Below are 20,125 nucleotides of genomic sequence, written 5' to 3'. Positions count from 1 at the left end.
CTGATCTAGCAGGTCATCTCCTTGTTTTCCCATCTTGACGTGGTTGTCCCAAAGTGTTTTATCTTCTCCTTCATCTGTTTTTCTTCTTGATCTTCAGGTTCCTTCTGGTATATAAGAAAAGTCCTTTCCTTGTTCTCTGTTATCAATTTCTTTTCTGTATTTTTCATTATCTGTATTTGTTGAGTAGCTAAGTCTTCTGTCATAGCATTTGATTGTTCCACTTTCTCCGTAGAATTCTGTATAGATGATTCTTTAGTTAAAGTCATAATTTGAGTTTGCATAACCAGGCTGCTTTCTTGTTTTTTCCTGCCGCTTCTTATTTCATCACCAATGTAAGGAGAGTTTAGACCATCGCTTTTAATGTACAAAGAATTTGTTCTTGTTCTTCCTCTGTAGGAAAAATCCATTCATGTTCTTCTTCCATTATAGTATATTAAACTAAAAGCATACAGTCAGAGAATCCACTAAGTGAGGAGCTGAGCTGAGCTGAATTCCTTGCAGCTGATGTTTCAAGGTTGCTTATATCTTATGTATTTTCAAAGCTGTCAACAAGTCTCTCTTAAAGAATAACAGGTTACAATCTCAAGTTTAGCCACCAGATGTCACCCCAGAGTTGTTTGGATCTTTTCAGTTTTTTACTTCTATTTTAAGAGGAAAAACCCAGATCTTCAATAAAAATAAAGCGTAAAAATCAGAGAAAAATAAAAAGTAGAAAATTACGAATCTTGTAATCCAATTTTAGGAAGTAGAGTTCCTTTTAGGGTCCCAGTGTTTTCCAATGTTTTAAACTCCCCTGGGTAGTCAATCGCCGTTGTTTCTGGACGGAGGGCTAAAATCTCCCTTCCCTTACCACAGGGGGGAAAGTACTTTAGTAGCTTATGCAGGTAAGTAAGTAATTAGGTTGTAAGAGAGGTAGATCTCACCCAGTCTCTTCCAAGCTGCTTTAGAGTTGCCAGATGGTAGATGCTTTAGCACTTTGAAACCATTATTAAAATCAAATTAATAATAATTAGCAAAGGCAGCCAATCACAATTGTCAATCAGAGTAAACAACAGATATGAAATATGAAACTCCTTATCAGATGATGCAAGATATAATATTTTAAAGCCTTACATTAAGAGAAACCCAATTTCAGAAATGCTACAAGTCCATGTGTAAAATTAGAGTCGATAATATAATAATAATTTTATTTGATAAATGATTTCTAAGTTAAATTCAGTATATTTATATTTATGTACATACATACTTACATACAGTCATGGCCGAAATTGTTGGTACCCCAGGAATTTTTTCCAGAAAATCAAGTATTTCTCACAGAAAAGTATTGCAGGAACACATGTTTTGCTATACACAGGTTTATTCCCTTTGTGTGTATTGGAACACAACAAAAAAGGGAGGAAAAAAAGCAAATTGGACATAATGTCAAACAAAACTCCAAAAATGGGCTGGACAAAATTATTGGCACCCTTTCAAAATTGTGGGTAAACAAGATTGTTTCAAGCATGTGATGCTCCTTTAAACTCACCTGGGGCAAGTAACAGGTGTGGGCAATATAAAAATCACACCTGAAAGCAGATAAAAAGGAGAGAAGTTCACTTAGTCTCTGCATTGTGTGTCTGTGTGTGCCACGCTAAGCATGGACAACAGAAAGAGGAGAAGAGAACTGTCTGAGGACTTGAGAACCAAAATTGTGGACAAATATCAACAATCTCAAGGTTACAAGTCCATCTCCAGAGATCTAGATTTGCCTTTGTCCACAGTGCGCAACATTATCAAGAAGTTTGCAACCCATGGCACTGTAGCGAATCTCCCTGGTCGTGGACAGAAGAGAAAAATTGATGAAAGGTTGCAACGCAGGATAGTTCGGATGGTGGATAAGCAGCCCCAAACAAGTTCCAAAGGAATGCAAGCTGTCCTGCAGGCTCAGGGAGCATCAGTGTCAGTGCAAACTATCCGTCAACATTTAAATGAAATGAAACGCTATGGCAGGAGACCCAGGAGGACCCCACTGCTGACACAGAGACATAAAAAAGCAAGATTACAGTTTGCCAAAATGTACTTGAGTAAGCCAAAATCCTTCTGGGAAAACGTCTTGTGGACAGATGAGACCAAGATAGAGCTTTTTGGTAAAGCACATCATTCTACTGTTTACCGAAAACGAAATGAGGCCTACAAAGAAAAGAACACAGTACCTACAGTGAAATATGGTGGAGGTTCAATGATGTTTTGGGGTTGTTTTGCTGCCTCTGGCATTGGGTGCCTTGAATGTGTGCAAGGCATCATGAAATCTGAGGATTACCAAAGGATTTTGGGTCGCACTGTAGAGCCCAGTGTCAGAAAGCTGGGTTTGCGTCCGAGATCTTGGGTCTTCCAGCAGGACAATGACCCCAAACATACATCAAAAAGCACCCAGAAATGGATGACAAGAAAGCGCTGGAGAGTTCTGAAGTGGCCAGCAATGAGTCCAGATCTGAATCCCATTGAACACCTGTGGAGAGATCTTAAAATTGCTGTTGGGAAAATGTGCCCTTCCAATAAGAGAGACCTGGAGCAGTTTGCAAAGGAAGAGTGGTCCAAAATTCTGGGTGAGAGGTGTAAGAAGCTTATTGATGGTTATAGGAAGCGACTGATTTCAGTTATTTTTTCCAAAGGGTGTGCAACCAAATATTAAGGGTGCCAATAATTTTGTCCAGCCCATTTTTGGAGTTTTGTTTGACATTATGTCCAATTTGCTTTTTTTCCTCCCTTTTTTGTTGTGTTCCAATACACACAAAGGGAATAAACCTGTGTATAGCAAAACATGTGTTCCTGCAATACTTTTCTGTGAGAAATACTTGATTTTCTGGAAAAATTTCTGGGGTGCCAACAGTTTCAGCCATGACTGTACATGAAGTTATTTTTGACATTGGTGCATACTCACATAGCTTAGGGTGCCATTCTTCTCAGAAATGAAATAAAATGTTATCTTGATTACTTGAGAAAGACTTCACTGCCTCATATTTGTTATGTTTGCTTGATTTTGTTGCTTTGTTATAATTGCTTGGTTTTGTTCTGTTTTAGATTTCGCTAAGCAAAAGTCATCATGGCCACAGAGATTGGTTCTCCGCCACGGTTTTTCCATATGCCAAAGTTTCAGCACCAGGCCCCTCGGCAATTATTTTATAAGAGACCAGATTTTGCTCAGCAGCAAGCAATGCAGCAACTTACTTTTGATGGAAAGCGTATGAGAAAAGCAGTGAACCGAAAAACAATAGACTATAATCCTTCTGTTATCAAATATTTAGAGGTATGTTCAGAAATGCTTCATCTTCATCTGCAGTTCAAATACATAGTGCTTAAAATTCAGACTTAATGTAGAAAAGGAAAATAACTCTGCTACCAGATTTTAATTGTTTCTTGTTAAAACCTCAAATCAAAAACACCCTGCAAAAAGGATAAAATGTATTCCCTTCATCCCTTCAAAATTAACAAGGTTCTTTGAGCTAGAATAAGTCATCTGAAACCCCAGACTTGCATGCAGTCCCCAGATTGCCTTTTTATGGCTCCTGTAGTTCTGTGACCACGTTTCCTGAAAGCCCTAAAGTAGCAATGACAGCAGTGGAAACCCTAAATCTTAAAAGAATTATTTAAAAGAAAGAAACCAGTGCTTCCTTTAATTTTCCCATAAACCTGACTTGGATGGGAGAGTATGAAGTTCTAGTTCTTTTGAGAAATTACTTCTGTTTCTCAATTATTCCATATTGACCAATGCTCAGTTTTTTCTCTTTTCATTTTCAGAATAGAGTATGGCAAAGAGACCAACGGGATATGCGGGCAATTCAGCCTGATGGAGGATATTATAATGATGTGAGTATACTGTTTGTATCCTTTATACGGTTATGTATAAATGCAATATTGCAGGCTAATTGGTAAAATGTGTGACTGGGCTCAAGATGTAGTCATAAAAGTTGGCCCTGCTTGGCTTCCATCAGGAATATACCGGTATGTCCTTTTTCAGACAGAGAGCCATATGTCACTATTAAGCGACAGTGCAGTCCCAAATCTTGGTTGGCCAGAACAAAAACTACATTTAATTTGATCTTAAATTAAGTCTTTACTTGCTTTGTTTTTAATATATCATCCTTTCTTCCCTTTATTAATTGTATTTTCAAAACAGCTTTTGGAAGTGCTTTGGATTTGCTGTCAGAGCTTTTGATTGGAGATGGATTTTTATATTTTCAGTAATAAAAGCTTATAAATATAACATTGTTATTTTGTTGCTTTGGTTAAGCCAATATATTCTTTTTTCTTCTAGCTGGTCCCACCTATAGGAATGTTGAATAACCCTATGAATGCTGTGACAACAAAATTTGTTAGGACTTCTACCAATAAAGTAAAATGTCCAGTTTTTGTTGTTAGAGTAAGTATAATATGAATACTATATAATTTATGTCAAATTGCTTAATATGTCAATCACTTTTAGTCTGTTTTACATGACTATGTTTTGCTGAAACTGTTATTTTATTAAATTGAAGATATTGGTAATAGAGCATATGACAAAAAGTAGTGCTTGACTCTGGGTGTATAAATAAAAACAAAGCAACATAGACAGTTCTGGAAAATATAATTTTGAATATATATTATCTACCTCACAATAAATTCTGCAGTGGTGTTGCAACAATTTGTGTCCTAGCACGCCCTTAATTCATGTTCATCATTACAGTGGACACCTGAAGGAAGACGCTTGGTCACTGGGGCTTCTAGTGGAGAATTCACTTTATGGAATGGGCTTACCTTCAATTTTGAAACAATATTACAGGTAAATCAGTACATAAATTGTGTGAACTGTAATTTTTCAATAGTGTTGTGTAATAAAATGTTTAAATATTAAGTAAGAGTGAGATATTTCAAGTTTTATATTTTTTTATCATTCAGATTTTTATAAGATCCTTTGAATCATGTATTACTGTACTTCTAATATGAGAGACAGTTGCAGAATAATTGTTGACTGCTGTATATAAGTGTATATCTGCACATGAATGTTTCTTAAGTAGCATAAAATAATGTATGGATGTACATATGATTTATTTTATTTTCCAAATATGCTTACAATACTTGTAGTAAAAGTGTTTATGGAGTCACCAAAGTAATGGCCCAGGCTGAGGATTAATCTTATTTTAACTGGGGTTTTATTTATACAGGGACAAATATAATTTTTTAAATTTGTTTTTAACTTTTGTATTTTGGTTTTTTAATCACCCTGTAAACCGCCCTGAGTCCTTCGGGAAAGGGCGGTATATAAATGTAATAAAATAAATAAATAAATAAATAATTGTTGTTGAATTCTTCTTTCTGATTTTGCAGGCTCATGACAGTCCAGTAAGAGCTATGACATGGTCACACAATGATATGTGGATGTTGACAGCAGACCATGGGGGATATGTGAAGTATTGGCAGTCCAACATGAACAACGTCAAGATGTTCCAGGCACATAAGGAGGCGATTAGAGAGGCCAGGTTTATACACAATATACAATTTTATGTAGTTACTATTTCCATGGTTAAACCGTTCTCTAAGTGTATTCTGGGTGCCAACATGCATGGGTATTGTCAGATTCTGGGAGATATCTCACACCATGTGAACTTATTTTCTTTTGTTTCTATGATTTCACAGATTTGCTGGTATTTCTATGAAATAGTGTTGTCCCATTATCTGCCTCTGCAATATGTTAGAGATGTATTTTTCTGCTGCATTTTGCATTGGTATTGGTTTCATTTATATATGGTCACAGTGTGTATTAGATATTCTTTTTTATGCTATTGTGTAAGATGACTATTTCATTCCAAATAAAGAATTCAGTCTTTAAAAATATAATTGAATAAAATATAATCCAGAAATAAAAACAGCTCCATAGTTCTCACAATATTAGAAAGCAAAATAAAGTGAAGAACTGCTTGGCTTGGTGAGGCCAACATGTCCAGTAGTATGAAGGATCAACAGAGATTTCTACCTTCAGAAGTCATGTTTAATACTGAGTGTGTTCTTCAGGTTTGGAATGTAAAGCTAATAAGACATCTTTAGGACATCTTCTTGGTTCAGTGTCAATACTCCGGTTGTCCAAACATATAAGTAGATGCATGTGAAGAATTTTAATATTCTAAGCAAGGAATACAGAAAAAGGATTAAAAAATATTAAACTCTGCCTGAAGAGGAACTGGAGAAACCAACCTACAACAGTATTCCCTTGGGTTTTGGTACTGTGCTATCCATTGGAGAAGATAATATTATCCTTGAAGTACTTTCCACTGAACTTGTCACTTTCCATCTTGGTTCAATATTTCCTGGTAAAGTTTAAGAAGAAGTGATTTCGTTTAAGTGTAATGTAGCTACCAAATGGATTTCTTCACATACACTTCAGTTCCACATATTTAAAGGGGACCACTGTTTAGCAATCCAAGTAGATTCTTCCCAAGTGACTAGAAAGGCAATGCTATCCATCCATAATTAAAATAGCTCCATAAGCATTTGCACATCATATCTTCATATTTATACCAAGCTTCACCATTTCTAAAGCTTCTTCCATTGTGGTGATATGTCACTGTAGCATTCAGTCTTATCCAAATGCTTTTTTAAAATTTTTAAAATTTTTAAAATATATATAATATATATATATATAAATATAAATAAATAAATACATGATTTTTAAATAATCAAACAGTATTAGCCCTTCCATTTGTCTTATTATAGGAAAACCATTGATGAAGAAGAATTATATCTTTTATTAATTTTTCCAGGATTCCTTTTTATATAGTTATTTCAACAGTAGTTAATGTTTACTTTCATCAGTTTTGCATTTTTAAATCAATATAGCAGAAAACAATGATCCCTTCGGTCAAGGGTAAACATGGCAAAGTTCTGCAGACATTATCTCCATTTAGTTGGGGGAACCGAATTCAGGAATAACTACTTTGCTCCACAGATGGTCTGTATGAGAACTCTTTTACAAATGGACTCAATTATACCAACAGGGTGAAGTTTTTAATTTGCCATGCACAGTATGTTCAGATTCCTCCATCAATATATTTTTACACTTGAACTAAATTTTGCCCTAAGAAGTTTAGATGATCTGTTAAATGCTGACTTCTTTCCCCTGCTGTGTGTCTTCATGTAACAGTTTCTCACCTACGGATAATAAATTTGCTACATGCTCTGATGACGGCACTGTTAGAATCTGGGACTTTCTCCGTTGCCATGAGGAGAGAATTCTTCGAGGTATGTTTTCAAAAAAGTACTGATTGGGATATTTCAGAAAGGGAAAACATTAGTTGCCCAACAAGAACTGTACAAATTTCTTTCCACTCCAAAGTGTGACACCACTTTCTTAATCCTTCAAAAAGTTATGTCACAAGAATTTCAAAATTCAGTACTATTCATAACCTAACTTTGTTGTCTCATTGGAGCTATTTGTATGGTGGTTATTTCTATCCTCAGCATTGTTGAAACATTGTTTAGTAATTCAAACTGAATTATTGATCTAATATTTCTGTATCCAGCTTTTATAAATTATTCCAAAAGCAGTCACTCAAATAGATAATTATTTGCCTCTAATTTTTTGACACTTGCAATTTTTATAGTTTTAAATATATCAGGTATATACCACCTTTGAAAAATAGAGCTTTTCAGCAAGTAAAAACCACACTAACACAGCCTATCTGGAATTCTTTCATTTTGCAACCTATGTGGTCACTACACAGTATAATATTTTACCAGTTAATAAAAGATAACACATTTTTAAAAGAAAAAAAATGTTTAAACAATATTCTTAGAATTATTAAGGATGTGAAAACAATTTTAAACCAAGAAGATAAAAAGGTTGTCATTCCACTGGTTTTATTTTCATTATATTTGCTACATTTACCGCTGATTTCATATTACTGAGAAATGAACTTTAGATAAATTCCTACATAGTTTTAGACTTGGATTGGCAGATTGTAAGATAGAAGATAAATAGCAGCAACCATCCGAAGAGTTCTATTTTTCAGGAAATGACACCCTTGCTTTGCATTGGGTTTGTTTTTGATATATCATCAGCAAGACATTTTGAAATCTATGGTGGTTTCAAAAATGCAAATATTTCCAAAATATAAGAAATACATCCACATTCAGGTTTCTGAATTGTGAGAACTGTATATTTACACATTTCAGATTCTACACTTGTCTTATTTCCACTTTAATAGGTTATATATGTACTACATTTATTCAGTGTCTAAAACTAAAACAAAGGAATATCTATTACAATTCAAACACCTCATGATTAAAAAAATGGGACCATTGAAAAGCAGTCCAACTTCTTGCTCAGTGTTATTCATGCCTTCCTCATCTGTAGAGCGCAATATGTTCTACATGAGGTTACCCTTGAAGATCACTTGGAAATTTCAACTGGTCCATAATGCAGCAGCATGCACAATAATGGGGCCTCCCGTGTTTCCCCATATAACACCTTATGTGAGGGTACTGGCTTTTACTTTCTTTCTGGATGCAATTCAAAGTGCTAGTTATCACCTTCAAAGTCCTATATGGCACAGGCCAGGTGGTCTGCAGGACCACCTTTCCTTAAGAAGACCTACTTGTCCTACCAAGTCAGATAGGATGGACATGTTCCCTTCCCCTAAATATTAAATCTTATGGGAACTAGGAAGCACGCTTTTTCTTTGGTAGTCCCCGAAATTCAGGAGGCCTCTACCCTCCTAGCTTTCCATAAAGCTTTGAAGATCTGGATTTTCCCCCACGTGCTGGGCTAAGATGAAATTAATACACTACAGAAATTCCACTTGGCGCCACTTTTTTGTTTTAATGTGTTTAGATTTTATAATTTTAATATGGCTGGATTGGGAGGGTTAATTATAGGATGGGTGGCTATGTAAAGGTTTTAAATAAATAAACTTCTATCTTTTGACAGTTTGAGGCTGAATTCATATTGTGAAATAAATAGAAGCAGTTACATTTAGCAGCCTTGTCATAATATAGTTATATGTGTATAAGCTCCACTAAGCTTGATTGAACTTAGATAAAATTGATAAAAACTGGAGTGAAAATATATTGGTTTGGATATTCAGTTGCTCTTATATACAGAAGGATGGAGTGCAGTTCTACTAAACTACATTTACAGTATTTTCTACTACATTGCACTTCATTCCCAAAGAATTTCCAACTTTTCAACCACAGATTGAGAGATGTGGACCAATGATAGCAGCAGAAGAAAATCATTAGCAGATGGCACATAGCTTCATTTCCCCCTTATTCATTGTCTCTGAACTCTTTATAAAGAAAAAGTTTGATATTGATATTCATGTGTTCAGCAGTCAATTGTTGCTGATTTTGTAGAAAATAGAGGAAGATGTGTTGGATATATTTGCCACCTTGAGATATTGCTGGGATATAAATAAAATAAAAAAAATTAAGAATACGAGTGCTTACAATAGTGCTCATTGGAAAAAAGAAATATATACTTTTCTCCATGTCCTTTGCAACAGATAGAAAAGAGCTATTTTCTTTCGAATTGTAAGCGACAAAGCCTTTAATCACTGTTTCATAGGAATTTTTTTTAAAAAAGACGTTGCTCTCTACCATTCCAATCCATTGCAAGATGCCATAATTCTATTTTTATGATTTTGAAAATCTTTTCACCCAACCCGGAGGGTTACTATAACTGATTTGCAAAAAACCTAGTTAGCCAGTAGTTGGCAGCAGAGAAATACAGAAAATGCTAACCCTTTCCTGCAGTTGTTTTCATTTTTGAGCCCAAATGTAGCTGTAGTAGTCAGTCATTCTGCTTAGGAAACAATTAGAAGAATATCCAGGTAAGCAAAATGTACTTATAACTGGCTGTAGTTTATGACTGTCTGTGAAAATCAGTGTTTACATAACTCCCATGCAGTTTAATAATTTAAATACCTTAAGGTATTTAGTATACATCTGTATACATCTGTTGTAAGAGCTTTCAGTTTTTATTTCAGTGGACTGAGTGGCCAGCAATGAAGGCATATCTCGCAAACATGTACTCCAAATACAGAATATACTTCTTAAAATATAAACATTGATATCAGTTAAGCAGTTTGCAAAGCAAAGATATATGAAAACTTAGAATAAACGGAAAGCCATTCTGTGACACTTAAGCATCATAGAAAAGACTGCCTACCGTAGTATTTAAAAAATGTCTTACACTATTAATGATTCAGAATATGGTATACCTTATATTGTCTGTCTTTCCTCTTGATAATTCTAATATATAAACAATTTTTCAAAAGTAAAATAGCTTTCTATTAAAATAATTAAAGTTTACCTACTATGGATATATCAGCTAAACCTGTGGTGGCGAACCTATGGCATGCGTGCCACTGGTGGCACGCAGAGTCCTCTCGGTGGGCATACACGCCCTTGCCCCAGTCCTAGGCCTTCAGCTGGGTTTTATAAAACCTTTTCGCTTTAGGCCTCCGCCACCATGTGCAAAAAAAGGGTTCAATCAATCAATTTCAACTTCTTGCGGGGGAAAAAAAAAGATCTCGCAAAGTTGGAATTGATTGAACTTTTTAGTCCCACACAGTCTGCCTTTACCACTGCAGCCACTCCCAGCCAATGGCACACGACGATACATAAGTGGGTTTTGGGTTACAGTTTGGGCACTTGGTCTCTAAAAGGTTCGCCATCACTGAGCTAAACCATAGAGAATTCTAAAGAAATGAGATAAAAACAGCTTAGGAAACAGAGTGAACATCGGCGGCAGTATCCTGCTTATCAGAAAACGAAGTATCTCTTGATAGGAGCTTGTCCTGATATGTATGTTGCAACTCTCAAAGTGAATGTTTAGAACATTGAATATTGCTTTTTATTGTTTTCCCATTCATCAGAGATTATAATCTTTCAATGCCTCAGATGGTTTATCACTTTTTTTTCCTAATTAGGTCATCAATAATAGTGGATAAGTTTCTTTGAAAGGCACAATGTCTACAACTTGCTATTTATCATCTCTTGCATGGACATCCTGACATTTGAAAAAGCCACTGTAAAAACATTTGGATTTCCATGCAACAATTAGTACCCCTTACAGGCAAATATAGAAGGAAGTACTTGAAATCAGAAAGTCTGAAAATAATAGATCATTTACTATTCATATTTTGTGTTCCTGGGTTTAATGGAAATGTTTCCAATAAAATTTTTATCGGAGAGTGAGGAATCATAAATTATACAAGTCTATAATCCAATATGAAATTATATTCTTTCAGTACTGTATTCTCTATGACTTCACTCAGAATGTTTGTAAACTTGAGTAGGGTAAGTAATGAAGCGCTCCACATAGCTAATTCTGGGATTGGGGGTTGTTTCCATTATCTGATATGTTATTTAGGTTTTTCTGATTGGAATAAACCTGGTTTATCTGGGATTTATATAGAATATACTATTCTGTAGACAAAATTATATGAATTTGTCTTAAATAGAGGCCACTATTTCATATACAAGGTGGGAGGAAACTCAGTGTTTTTCTTTGTGTATTAGATTAAGTGTTACCTTCCAAAGCTCTACTTTGTTTGATTCAGATGTCATTCACAACTTCATAAATATGAGATGACTAGAAGTTCTCTCACCATTTCCCTTATTTTTTCATGTACAAATGTAGAGCATTGAAACAATGACTTCATCATTACATCTAAATAAGAGAAGACTAGCTCCATAATTAACACACTTGGAAGCATAAGCACTGAAGTCCAAAACTATCATCCAAATTAATCCAATATTTACTCACATAGATAATTATTAGCAAGCAAATAGGTTGCTCTTGGTTGGAAAATCTTAATAGGGTTTCTGGCTTTAAACAAGAATCCATCTTTCCCTGAGTTTTTGATTTCTTTAAATCCAGTCCAACCTTCTCCTTTGATCTGAAGTCCTGAAGTTTGCTATTTTACACTTTCACGCAGACCTATAGGCTATTCTTATATATATTTTAATTTAGTTTCTAAATTAGTCATGGTAAAGAGCTTGAAGCCATCAATACTTTACTATATTGGAGGGACAAATTCCATGATATTTGTTGCTTTTCTTTTTTCATCTTCAGTACCATTGAAGTGCTGAAATGTTTTTGAAACTAAATATTCTAGAACATGTTAAAGATTCTTTTTGTGGTCGGGGCACCCTTTTTTCATAATCCACTTTGTGACTCAGGGCTAGAATAACAACTGGAAGAAGTAGCATGTAATTTTCTAGGCCTTTTTTTTAAATTCATGGATTTAAAAAAAACACTAATATATTGGTTTTGTACTTAAAACACAGAGAAAATCATATTCTTTGTTATTCAAGGCTCAAGGACTCAAGAAACATGACCAAGATTGTCTTTTAGTCAGTGCTGCGTTAAGTTCTTTCAAGCTCATGTTTGGATTATCAGTGATGGTATCTTAACTATCTTGTCTTTTGTTGACATTTTGTCTTCTTCATTTTTTCCAAATTCAAGCAGCTTTTATAATGACTGCCTTTCTGTTACAACGCTAAAATGTTTTAATTTTAGTTTCATTATTTGTACTTCAGTGAGCAGCCTGCATTTACTTCCATCTAGTATTTATAATTCTTGCAGTTCAAGGTATTTTGATCAACTTTCTCCTGCACCATAATTCACAATTCATAGCCATCATTTTTTTTCATTCAGCTTTTCTGATGGTCCAGCTTTGCAACTGAAAAGAACTATAGAGATGATAATACATATATTTTAATATTGTAAGCTGCCAGAATTACCCAGTGATAAAATGGATGGCCAGTAAATTTAATACATACATACACACATACATACACACCTTGATTTTCATTGACTTGCTGTTTGTTCTAAGTTTGCAAAGGGAGTTTGCAAAAAGCATACTTAGATGGCATACATGTACCATCTTCTAGAGAGGTGTGTTTGAGAGTTCTCGAAGAACATTGCTGTTACGGTTTCTTCAGAAGTTTGTAAGGACATGTGATTCCACTACTGTGATAATGTAGCTTTATAGTTTTGAACCCTTCAGGTAAGAATGAAGCAGCTGAAAACATAAAATTGCAGCAATAGCTAGTAGTACTTTTGAATTAAAAAGGAGAGTTCCCCAGGTTTTCCTAGTATGACCCTACGCTACATTAGGTATTATCCACATTGCAGCTGTGCAGAATTTGATGATTTCTGTTAGACACATCTAGATTTCATCAGTACATATAAGTGAACACACTAATATCTGGGTAATTTTCTCCAAATCATCAGTTTTTATATCATAGACTTTACATGATATATATCATATAATGTAACTGTATGGCTGTGTTCACAAATCACAAATGAAACCACAGGCTATTCTACCATCTAAATACTGTATACTTGGCGATCTGGTAACAGAATTGGAAAAAGTTCTATTCTTGTGAGACATCACTATTGTGAGATATCGAACTGCTCCATTTGAGCGGGTTGTATGGAACATAGTTAAAAAAAACAAAATGTCCCAGCTGGATTCTGAAACACTGTTTGCAAGATAAGACATACAAGTCTGTGATTACCCCTTGTGCCCAGAGAAATATAAAAGGGCAGAGGTTTAACTTCATGATAACTGCCATCCAGGTCTAGGTATCAGAGCTAAACAAGGAGAGAATTTGACTAACAGTTGCTTTGGTTACTGCTTAGATTTGGGGTTTCCCCTCTCATGCCCCAACCATGATTCAGTTAGTGGATTTATATTGCATGCTTTTGACTGAAATAGCTTATACAAAACCATTCCTATCTGTTCAGTCTGTATAGGTAATCTCTATAACCTGTAATCTGTTCTCATAACATTAGATGTAATCCAAAGAAAAAAACATTTTGTTTAAGCAAATAGAAATTGACAAGCATTCTGGATTAGCAGAATACCATTGCCTGTTTCATCTAGTATAACCTGACAATTTGTTCATTATTAATTGCCTGAAATCTAGGAAGTAGATTGAAACTAATTAAGTTGAGTGATTATACTTCCAATGGCAAGGCTGTGTCTATATATAATCTGATTCAGAAGATTCTCAATAGTCAGGAATGGTGGCAATTGATTCCCATTTCCTCCCCTAGAATATGACCAGAATTTTCTATAATGACCTGGAATTCTGCAACAGACACTAAGACTTGGCAATGTGGATATTATTATTCTTTGGTTAGGGGAGGTTTGAAGATCACTAATACTAGATCTGTACACTAGGAATTTATGCTTAAGTGGCTCAACTTTAATTGGATTTGTTGATTATTTGACTTAAGGATATTGAAGTTAACAGGATACATTGCCAATTATCCAATTACATAGGTTGCGCCATCATCTGTGTTATGTCAAATATTCGTCAAAAAGAAGTCCGGCGAATTGCGGCTTTGCTGCGATCAGAACAGCTTCCCTTAGAAACAAACTATGTGAGGGGTATGCTTGTAATGTTTTTTCTTCCTTTTTCACTTCAGTCAGTACTATGCCATTTCAGTGTTTTCCATTTTATTTCTTCCCAGAACAAAAATGGATTTTTTTTTAATGTTTCTTAATAATGAGTTTTGCTAATTTTGTTTTATCTCCTGGATAGGAGAATGGAGTAAAACCATGAAGATAATTACTGATAGTATCAAAAGTGAAAATTTAGTTGATCAGGGTGAGCCATTGATTGGGCGTCAATGAGTTAAAACTGTATGGGGAAAATACAATAATGATAGAGAGTGTCAATGCTTGGATTTGGGTGGGCTTTCCATTACTTGAAATAGGTTGGCTGTTTAGGTTAGGTTCTTTTTTATTGAGGTTTATGATGTAGCATTGCTGGAAATTACTGAAGGATCACCAAAAGAAAAGTTACCAGAAAAAGGGGAAATGGTGTACGGAATCAGAACAGGAAAAGGTAAACATCTGCAAATCATCCTTGTTTTCAGAACTACCCTTTAACATTAAGAGTGTTGATAATTACTGTATCCCCTTATTTAGCAGTGGTGTTATTTAATGTCAAATTGCTCTGCAACAAAGTTAAGATTTTTAACGATTTAATTTAGCATGCATTTGGAGAACTCTGAGAATGAGTTCAGTAAGATTGTTCTGCATGCTAAAGATAAAAATTAAGCAGTTATACAGATTTATTTATTTATTTATTTTATTTATTTTAATTCCATTTATATCCCGCCCTTCTCCGAAGACTCAGGGCGGCTTACAAGCTTAGCAGTAGCCTTCATTCTATGTATATGCCTGCTTATTAGGGCTTTCACCCACACCCCAGGCGGCATTATTACAAAGTCAGCTTAATTGCCCCCAACAATCTGGGTCCTCATTTTACCTACCTCGAAAGGATGGAAGGCTGAGTCAACCTTGAGCCTGGTGGGATGCGAACCTGCACTAATTGCAGGCAGCTGGTGTTACATAAGGAGGCATTAGCCCACTGCTCCACCAAGGCTCTGGCAGATATTACAAATTTTGCTAGAGAATGCTATATCAGTTGTCCTTGACATTAAATTCAATATGAAGTCACTGTAAGTGACTCAACCACTGTGGCTTCCATGTGAATCATGTAGTCATTGTTGTAAACCATTCATGTAGAATGTAGCCTTTAGTCTTTTTTCATACAACATGATAGGTTTTACCAATCCAGTTGTCATTGTCAGGCCATTACTTGGTCGAATGTGGTTTTATATCACTTATGCACCTGTCCTACAAAAGGGAAATGGACTCGATGACAGGGATCCCCAACCCCTGGTCCGTGGACCAGTACCGGTCCGTGGCATGCCAACAACCGGTCTGCACAAACAAGCAAAGCCCCATCCGTGGGATGTAGGCAGCACACAAAACCACACTCCAGTCCACGGAAAAACCTTTCTCCATGGAACCGGTCCCTGGTGCCCAAAAGGTTGGGGACCTCTGTTCTACGAGATATGAGACTTTTCTTAATTAAGTACGTCACTATGGAATAACAAAATATGGAGCAGGCAACAGGCATGAACGCTACTGAGTATCCTGATATTGTGAACCTTGAGTAATTTTGCTTTTCTAAATAGCTTCAAGCTATGAAGCTAAGTGCAGGTGGCACTGAAGTTGACTGAGCTATTATTATTTCTTTTGTGATAATACAGACAAGAAAGAATGCTTCTTTTCTTGCCTCCATTATATTTTACATTTTCAGCAGAATTTTTTTCAGATTGTATATTTCCTGGAAAATGTTACCATTTAACCTTGAAAATGTTGGTATCTCTTAGTGACCTGCTGTAAATCATGTTTCAAGGTACTTCTAAGAATAAATTATTTATCTTTATTGCTTTCATATGTCCAATCTGCCACTCTGTTTATAACAAACAAGATATCATTTTCAGCTTTTATACTCTGAAGATATAAACAGTATGCTTATAACTGTTTTACTCTTACCTAGTATGTTTGATTGGAAATAGTTGGAAGAAGTTGCTACAACAGCTCAGAAAGTAATGATTGTACCAATGTGTGAGGAGAATGCCCATTTATGCCTTGAGAATAAAAAAAAATCCTGGATCCTGAAGCTTATAAATATTATTGTCTAAGGGTGAATATCCTACGAAGAAGATGGTCAAGAAAATGGTATAAATCCAGTTACAGATATTCTAGAAAAAAGTACTGATTATTCAGATCTATTTTACTCTGAATTCTGATCTAATTGGGGTATCACATTGGTTATCTTAAAACACTCTATATTGGGAGACAGACAAATGCATTGTCCTTTACTTGATTTTGGTACCTTTTTACCATAGTATTCTCCTGTATTGGTTCCTTGGATTGGGAGTTGAAGACATTTTTCCCACTTTAACTTGAAACCCTGTCCTCTAAGAAAGAGGAATTATGGGTTATTCCTTCCTCTGTAAGTTTTGCTGTGAGGAAAAGTTTTCCTTAAGCTGCTATTCAATCTACAGTGCTATCTAATATTTATGAAAACACTGGGTATAGTCAGTCAAGGATCTGGGATATACTAACGTACCAGTGGCATCCATTTTGATTTCTTGAAATCAGAAGAAGTTGCATATGATGAAACAGCTGCTTAAACAGCATGGTCAATGAGGTCTGTGACTGGTTCCTGCTTCCAAAAATTAGAGAAGTATTATTATGGACAGACACTTACCCAGAAGAAACAGGTTTGCATTTTGTGATGCTCTTGAATCTGTTATTGCAGTGAAAAGACAGTTAATTTCTATATCTCCAAGCACTACTACTAGCTTAGTCCTGTATACTACTACTACACACATTCCTGGACAAAATTCACTTGATCTCTACAAGTCATTCATTGGATGCCTCCAAACAGGATTATTTGTTGAATTATTCTTGAGAGTGATCTAGAATCTAATTTTCAGGACAAATATAAATCTGATTACTTAATTACATTCTGGTTTAGGGCTCATGCCCAAAGCACCCCCAGATTTTGAATTTGAATCACATTCTAAGATTCTATTCACTACAGTTTAAACTTCTGCCTTCTTTGTGAGCAAGAACACTTCTTGTCTTTGTTGGATTACACTTCAATATGGTTGCCATCATCCATAGCAATATGATGAGCATAAATGTATGTGATTCCCCAAAGTCGTCATCTAATGTGTTCATGTATTTGTCAGTTAAATAACTGTGGTGAACAAGATGAAGCTTTGAAGAAAACTACAGACAAAACCTGTTTTCAAAGAGTTCTCCGCTACTTTTAAAATAATCTGCAGGCTCCATTAAAGAACAGTGAATTCAAGTTATATCCTATGTAAATATTCAGAGCATACCAGATCAGTCTAAAGAAAAAAGAAGTGTGAGAGAAAGAAAGGAAAGAGAAAGAAGACAGAGAAAGAAAGAAAGAAAAGAGAAAAAGAAAAACACACACAACTCCCTCCAGCTTCCTATACAGATCACCTGGAAAATTGAAGTGAGATTGAAAATGGATCTAAATTACTAGCATAATCCAAAAAACTTTAGAATTAAGATGTCATGAAATATTCCAGCACCCAGACCAGGAATGGAATGGAATATTGAAGAATGGGTGGACATTATCCAAAATGGGAGAAGCTTTTTTTAAAAAAGTCTCACCAGGGCCTCTTGAGTATGAAGGCCTTACAAAAGACATTCTTTAGAGTTACTGATTCAAGCAACTGACTAGTCCAGTTGCTTACTGTTAGCCAGGATGAGCAAAAACTCAAGCATGCAGATGGTAGATAACACTTTCCAAGATTTCTGTTTATATTTCAATAGTAGAAATTGAAAATTTTCATTGAAAGTTATATTTGCTGAACTGGCATCAATAATAGTGTCCACACTGGTAAAATATTGGACAGTTTTATCTACAGACTCCTGTATAAATTGGTCTGAGTGGATTATTATGGTCTTGTGAACTGGTGCTTTAGCCTCTTGATCCCTTCTTCAGAACAAGAGTTATCGGATAACTATATGCATTTTATTTATTGTATTGCCCTGTACACCGCCCTGAGTCCTTCGGGAGAAGGGCGGTATAAAAATTAAATTATTATTATTATTATTATTATTATTATTATTATTATTATTATTATTATTATTATTATTATTATTATTTTCAAGGGTATCAGAGAGGAACAATTGCTATTATCACTGCTACAACAAATGGGTTCTGGATAATGGTCAGTTGAACTATTTCTGACTTTTCTGACCAAAAAAGAACACTTGGAAACAATTATCATGCCAATACCCTGGGCATTCCTTATTTCCAGAGAACAAAGGCTTTAATTAAATTGGATTTGGATTCATCAGCTTTCGTAGTTGCATTCTGTTATAAAGGTTCCCAGCCAATAAGTCTAAATTTTAACATGTAGTGACTTGTAAATGCTATTAGATCTATAGAAATCCCATTTGATGTGTTTCCAACTGAATAAATGCAACCATATGCCAGTTAGGATAGTTATATTGTACCAATATAGTTGGTTGACAGTATAATCACCATATTGATCTGTCATATCTATATGTCCCAATAACATTTTGATAACTATTGTAAATGCTGCACTACATGTGAGTTTCAGTTTGATTTTATCCCTTATGGTTGCTCAGAAATACAAATATGCCATTGATGTAAATGTACAATACTGATATCTTTACTTGGCTTATTATTCTGGCCATAAATAAATTTCCTGTTTCTTTCCTTACATTACAATGCACTGGTTAATTTGTTATATCTTAAACAGGCCTGTGTCTGGCTTGTTTTGTGTCTTGTCAGAAACCTAGCAAAATGGCAACTAAAAAAATAAACAATTTTTTAAAATGTGTTGTTCCTTGCCTTTATTCATAAATAATTTTCTGTATTATCTTCTTCCCCTCTTTAAATTCCTTAAATACTACATTTTACTGAATTCCCATGGTAATTTTAATATGGAACTAATATGGAACTTTTTAATTAGTTTCTTATACATCACACCAACATTGTGCAGATGTTTTATGAAAGAATTGCAATTAAAGACAGGAAAAGAAATTGTTTTAATCCTGTATTTTAGGACTGTATTTATGTACATTTCACTTTGGGACTATTTATTTTGGAAATCCATGAAAATCCAAAAATACTATAGGTTGACATAGTTAACTACAAGGTGAGTACTTTTGCTTTTGATTAGAAAATAGGAAGAAATAATGACTTGATTTTGATGATCATAGAATTCTTTTGTTAAGCATAGTTTATCCTTATGAGGTTTTTTGCCCCACCCTTTTTCTTTTCCTAAGAAAGGGAGTTGCTTTGTCTTTTATATATATGGCTACATAAAGATTTCTCTTCAGTCATTATAAGTTCATTATAAGAAGTTCATTATAAGAATACTGATACAGCATATACAGGGTACAACTCAATATGTATTCCATCATTAGTATAAACGTCAAGATGTTTATACTAATGCTGTATGAAACGTTAATGGTTTTATCAGAAAGTATGTATGGATCTCTGCATTTGACACTGCATGTGCTTTAATAGAAATATAATGATGGTAATCATAAATGCATTAGCTCACACTACTGTATTATGTTACTTTGTAATAATTTATGAGAAATGATAATGTTCACCTGGTTTCTGTAAAAGTGCAATGTTATAGAATGAGAAATTATTTTCACAAAATTAAGGAAGTGACTTGAAGGAATGGAAAAAGTGATTTTATAAACAT

At 34.8% G+C, this 20,125-nt stretch overlaps 1 protein-coding gene across 2 annotated transcripts in view; it reads left to right on the top strand.

Annotated features, from left to right (window-relative positions):
• The window catches only part of WDR33 (WD repeat domain 33), a 66,657-nt gene that overhangs the window by 14,620 nt on the left and 31,912 nt on the right, over positions 1-20,125 (top strand). For both annotated transcript variants that reach the window (XR_014492741.1, XM_083364583.1), the window contains exons 2-7: positions 3,061-3,286; positions 3,778-3,846; positions 4,295-4,399; positions 4,703-4,798; positions 5,344-5,495; positions 7,154-7,251. Coding sequence is in view for 1 of the 2 variants with exons in the window: in XM_083364583.1 (XP_083220709.1) it covers positions 3,083-3,286; positions 3,778-3,846; positions 4,295-4,399; positions 4,703-4,798; positions 5,344-5,495; positions 7,154-7,251 (724 nt within the window). In the remaining variant the exon portion in view is untranslated. The remainder of the gene's footprint in view (positions 1-3,060; positions 3,287-3,777; positions 3,847-4,294; positions 4,400-4,702; positions 4,799-5,343; positions 5,496-7,153; positions 7,252-20,125) is intronic.

This window comes from Vipera ursinii (genome assembly GCF_947247035.1).
Source record: "Vipera ursinii genome assembly, chromosome: 5".
NCBI lineage: Eukaryota > Metazoa > Chordata > Lepidosauria > Squamata > Viperidae > Vipera > Vipera ursinii.
This window is presented reverse-complemented; position numbering and strand designations above follow the sequence as displayed.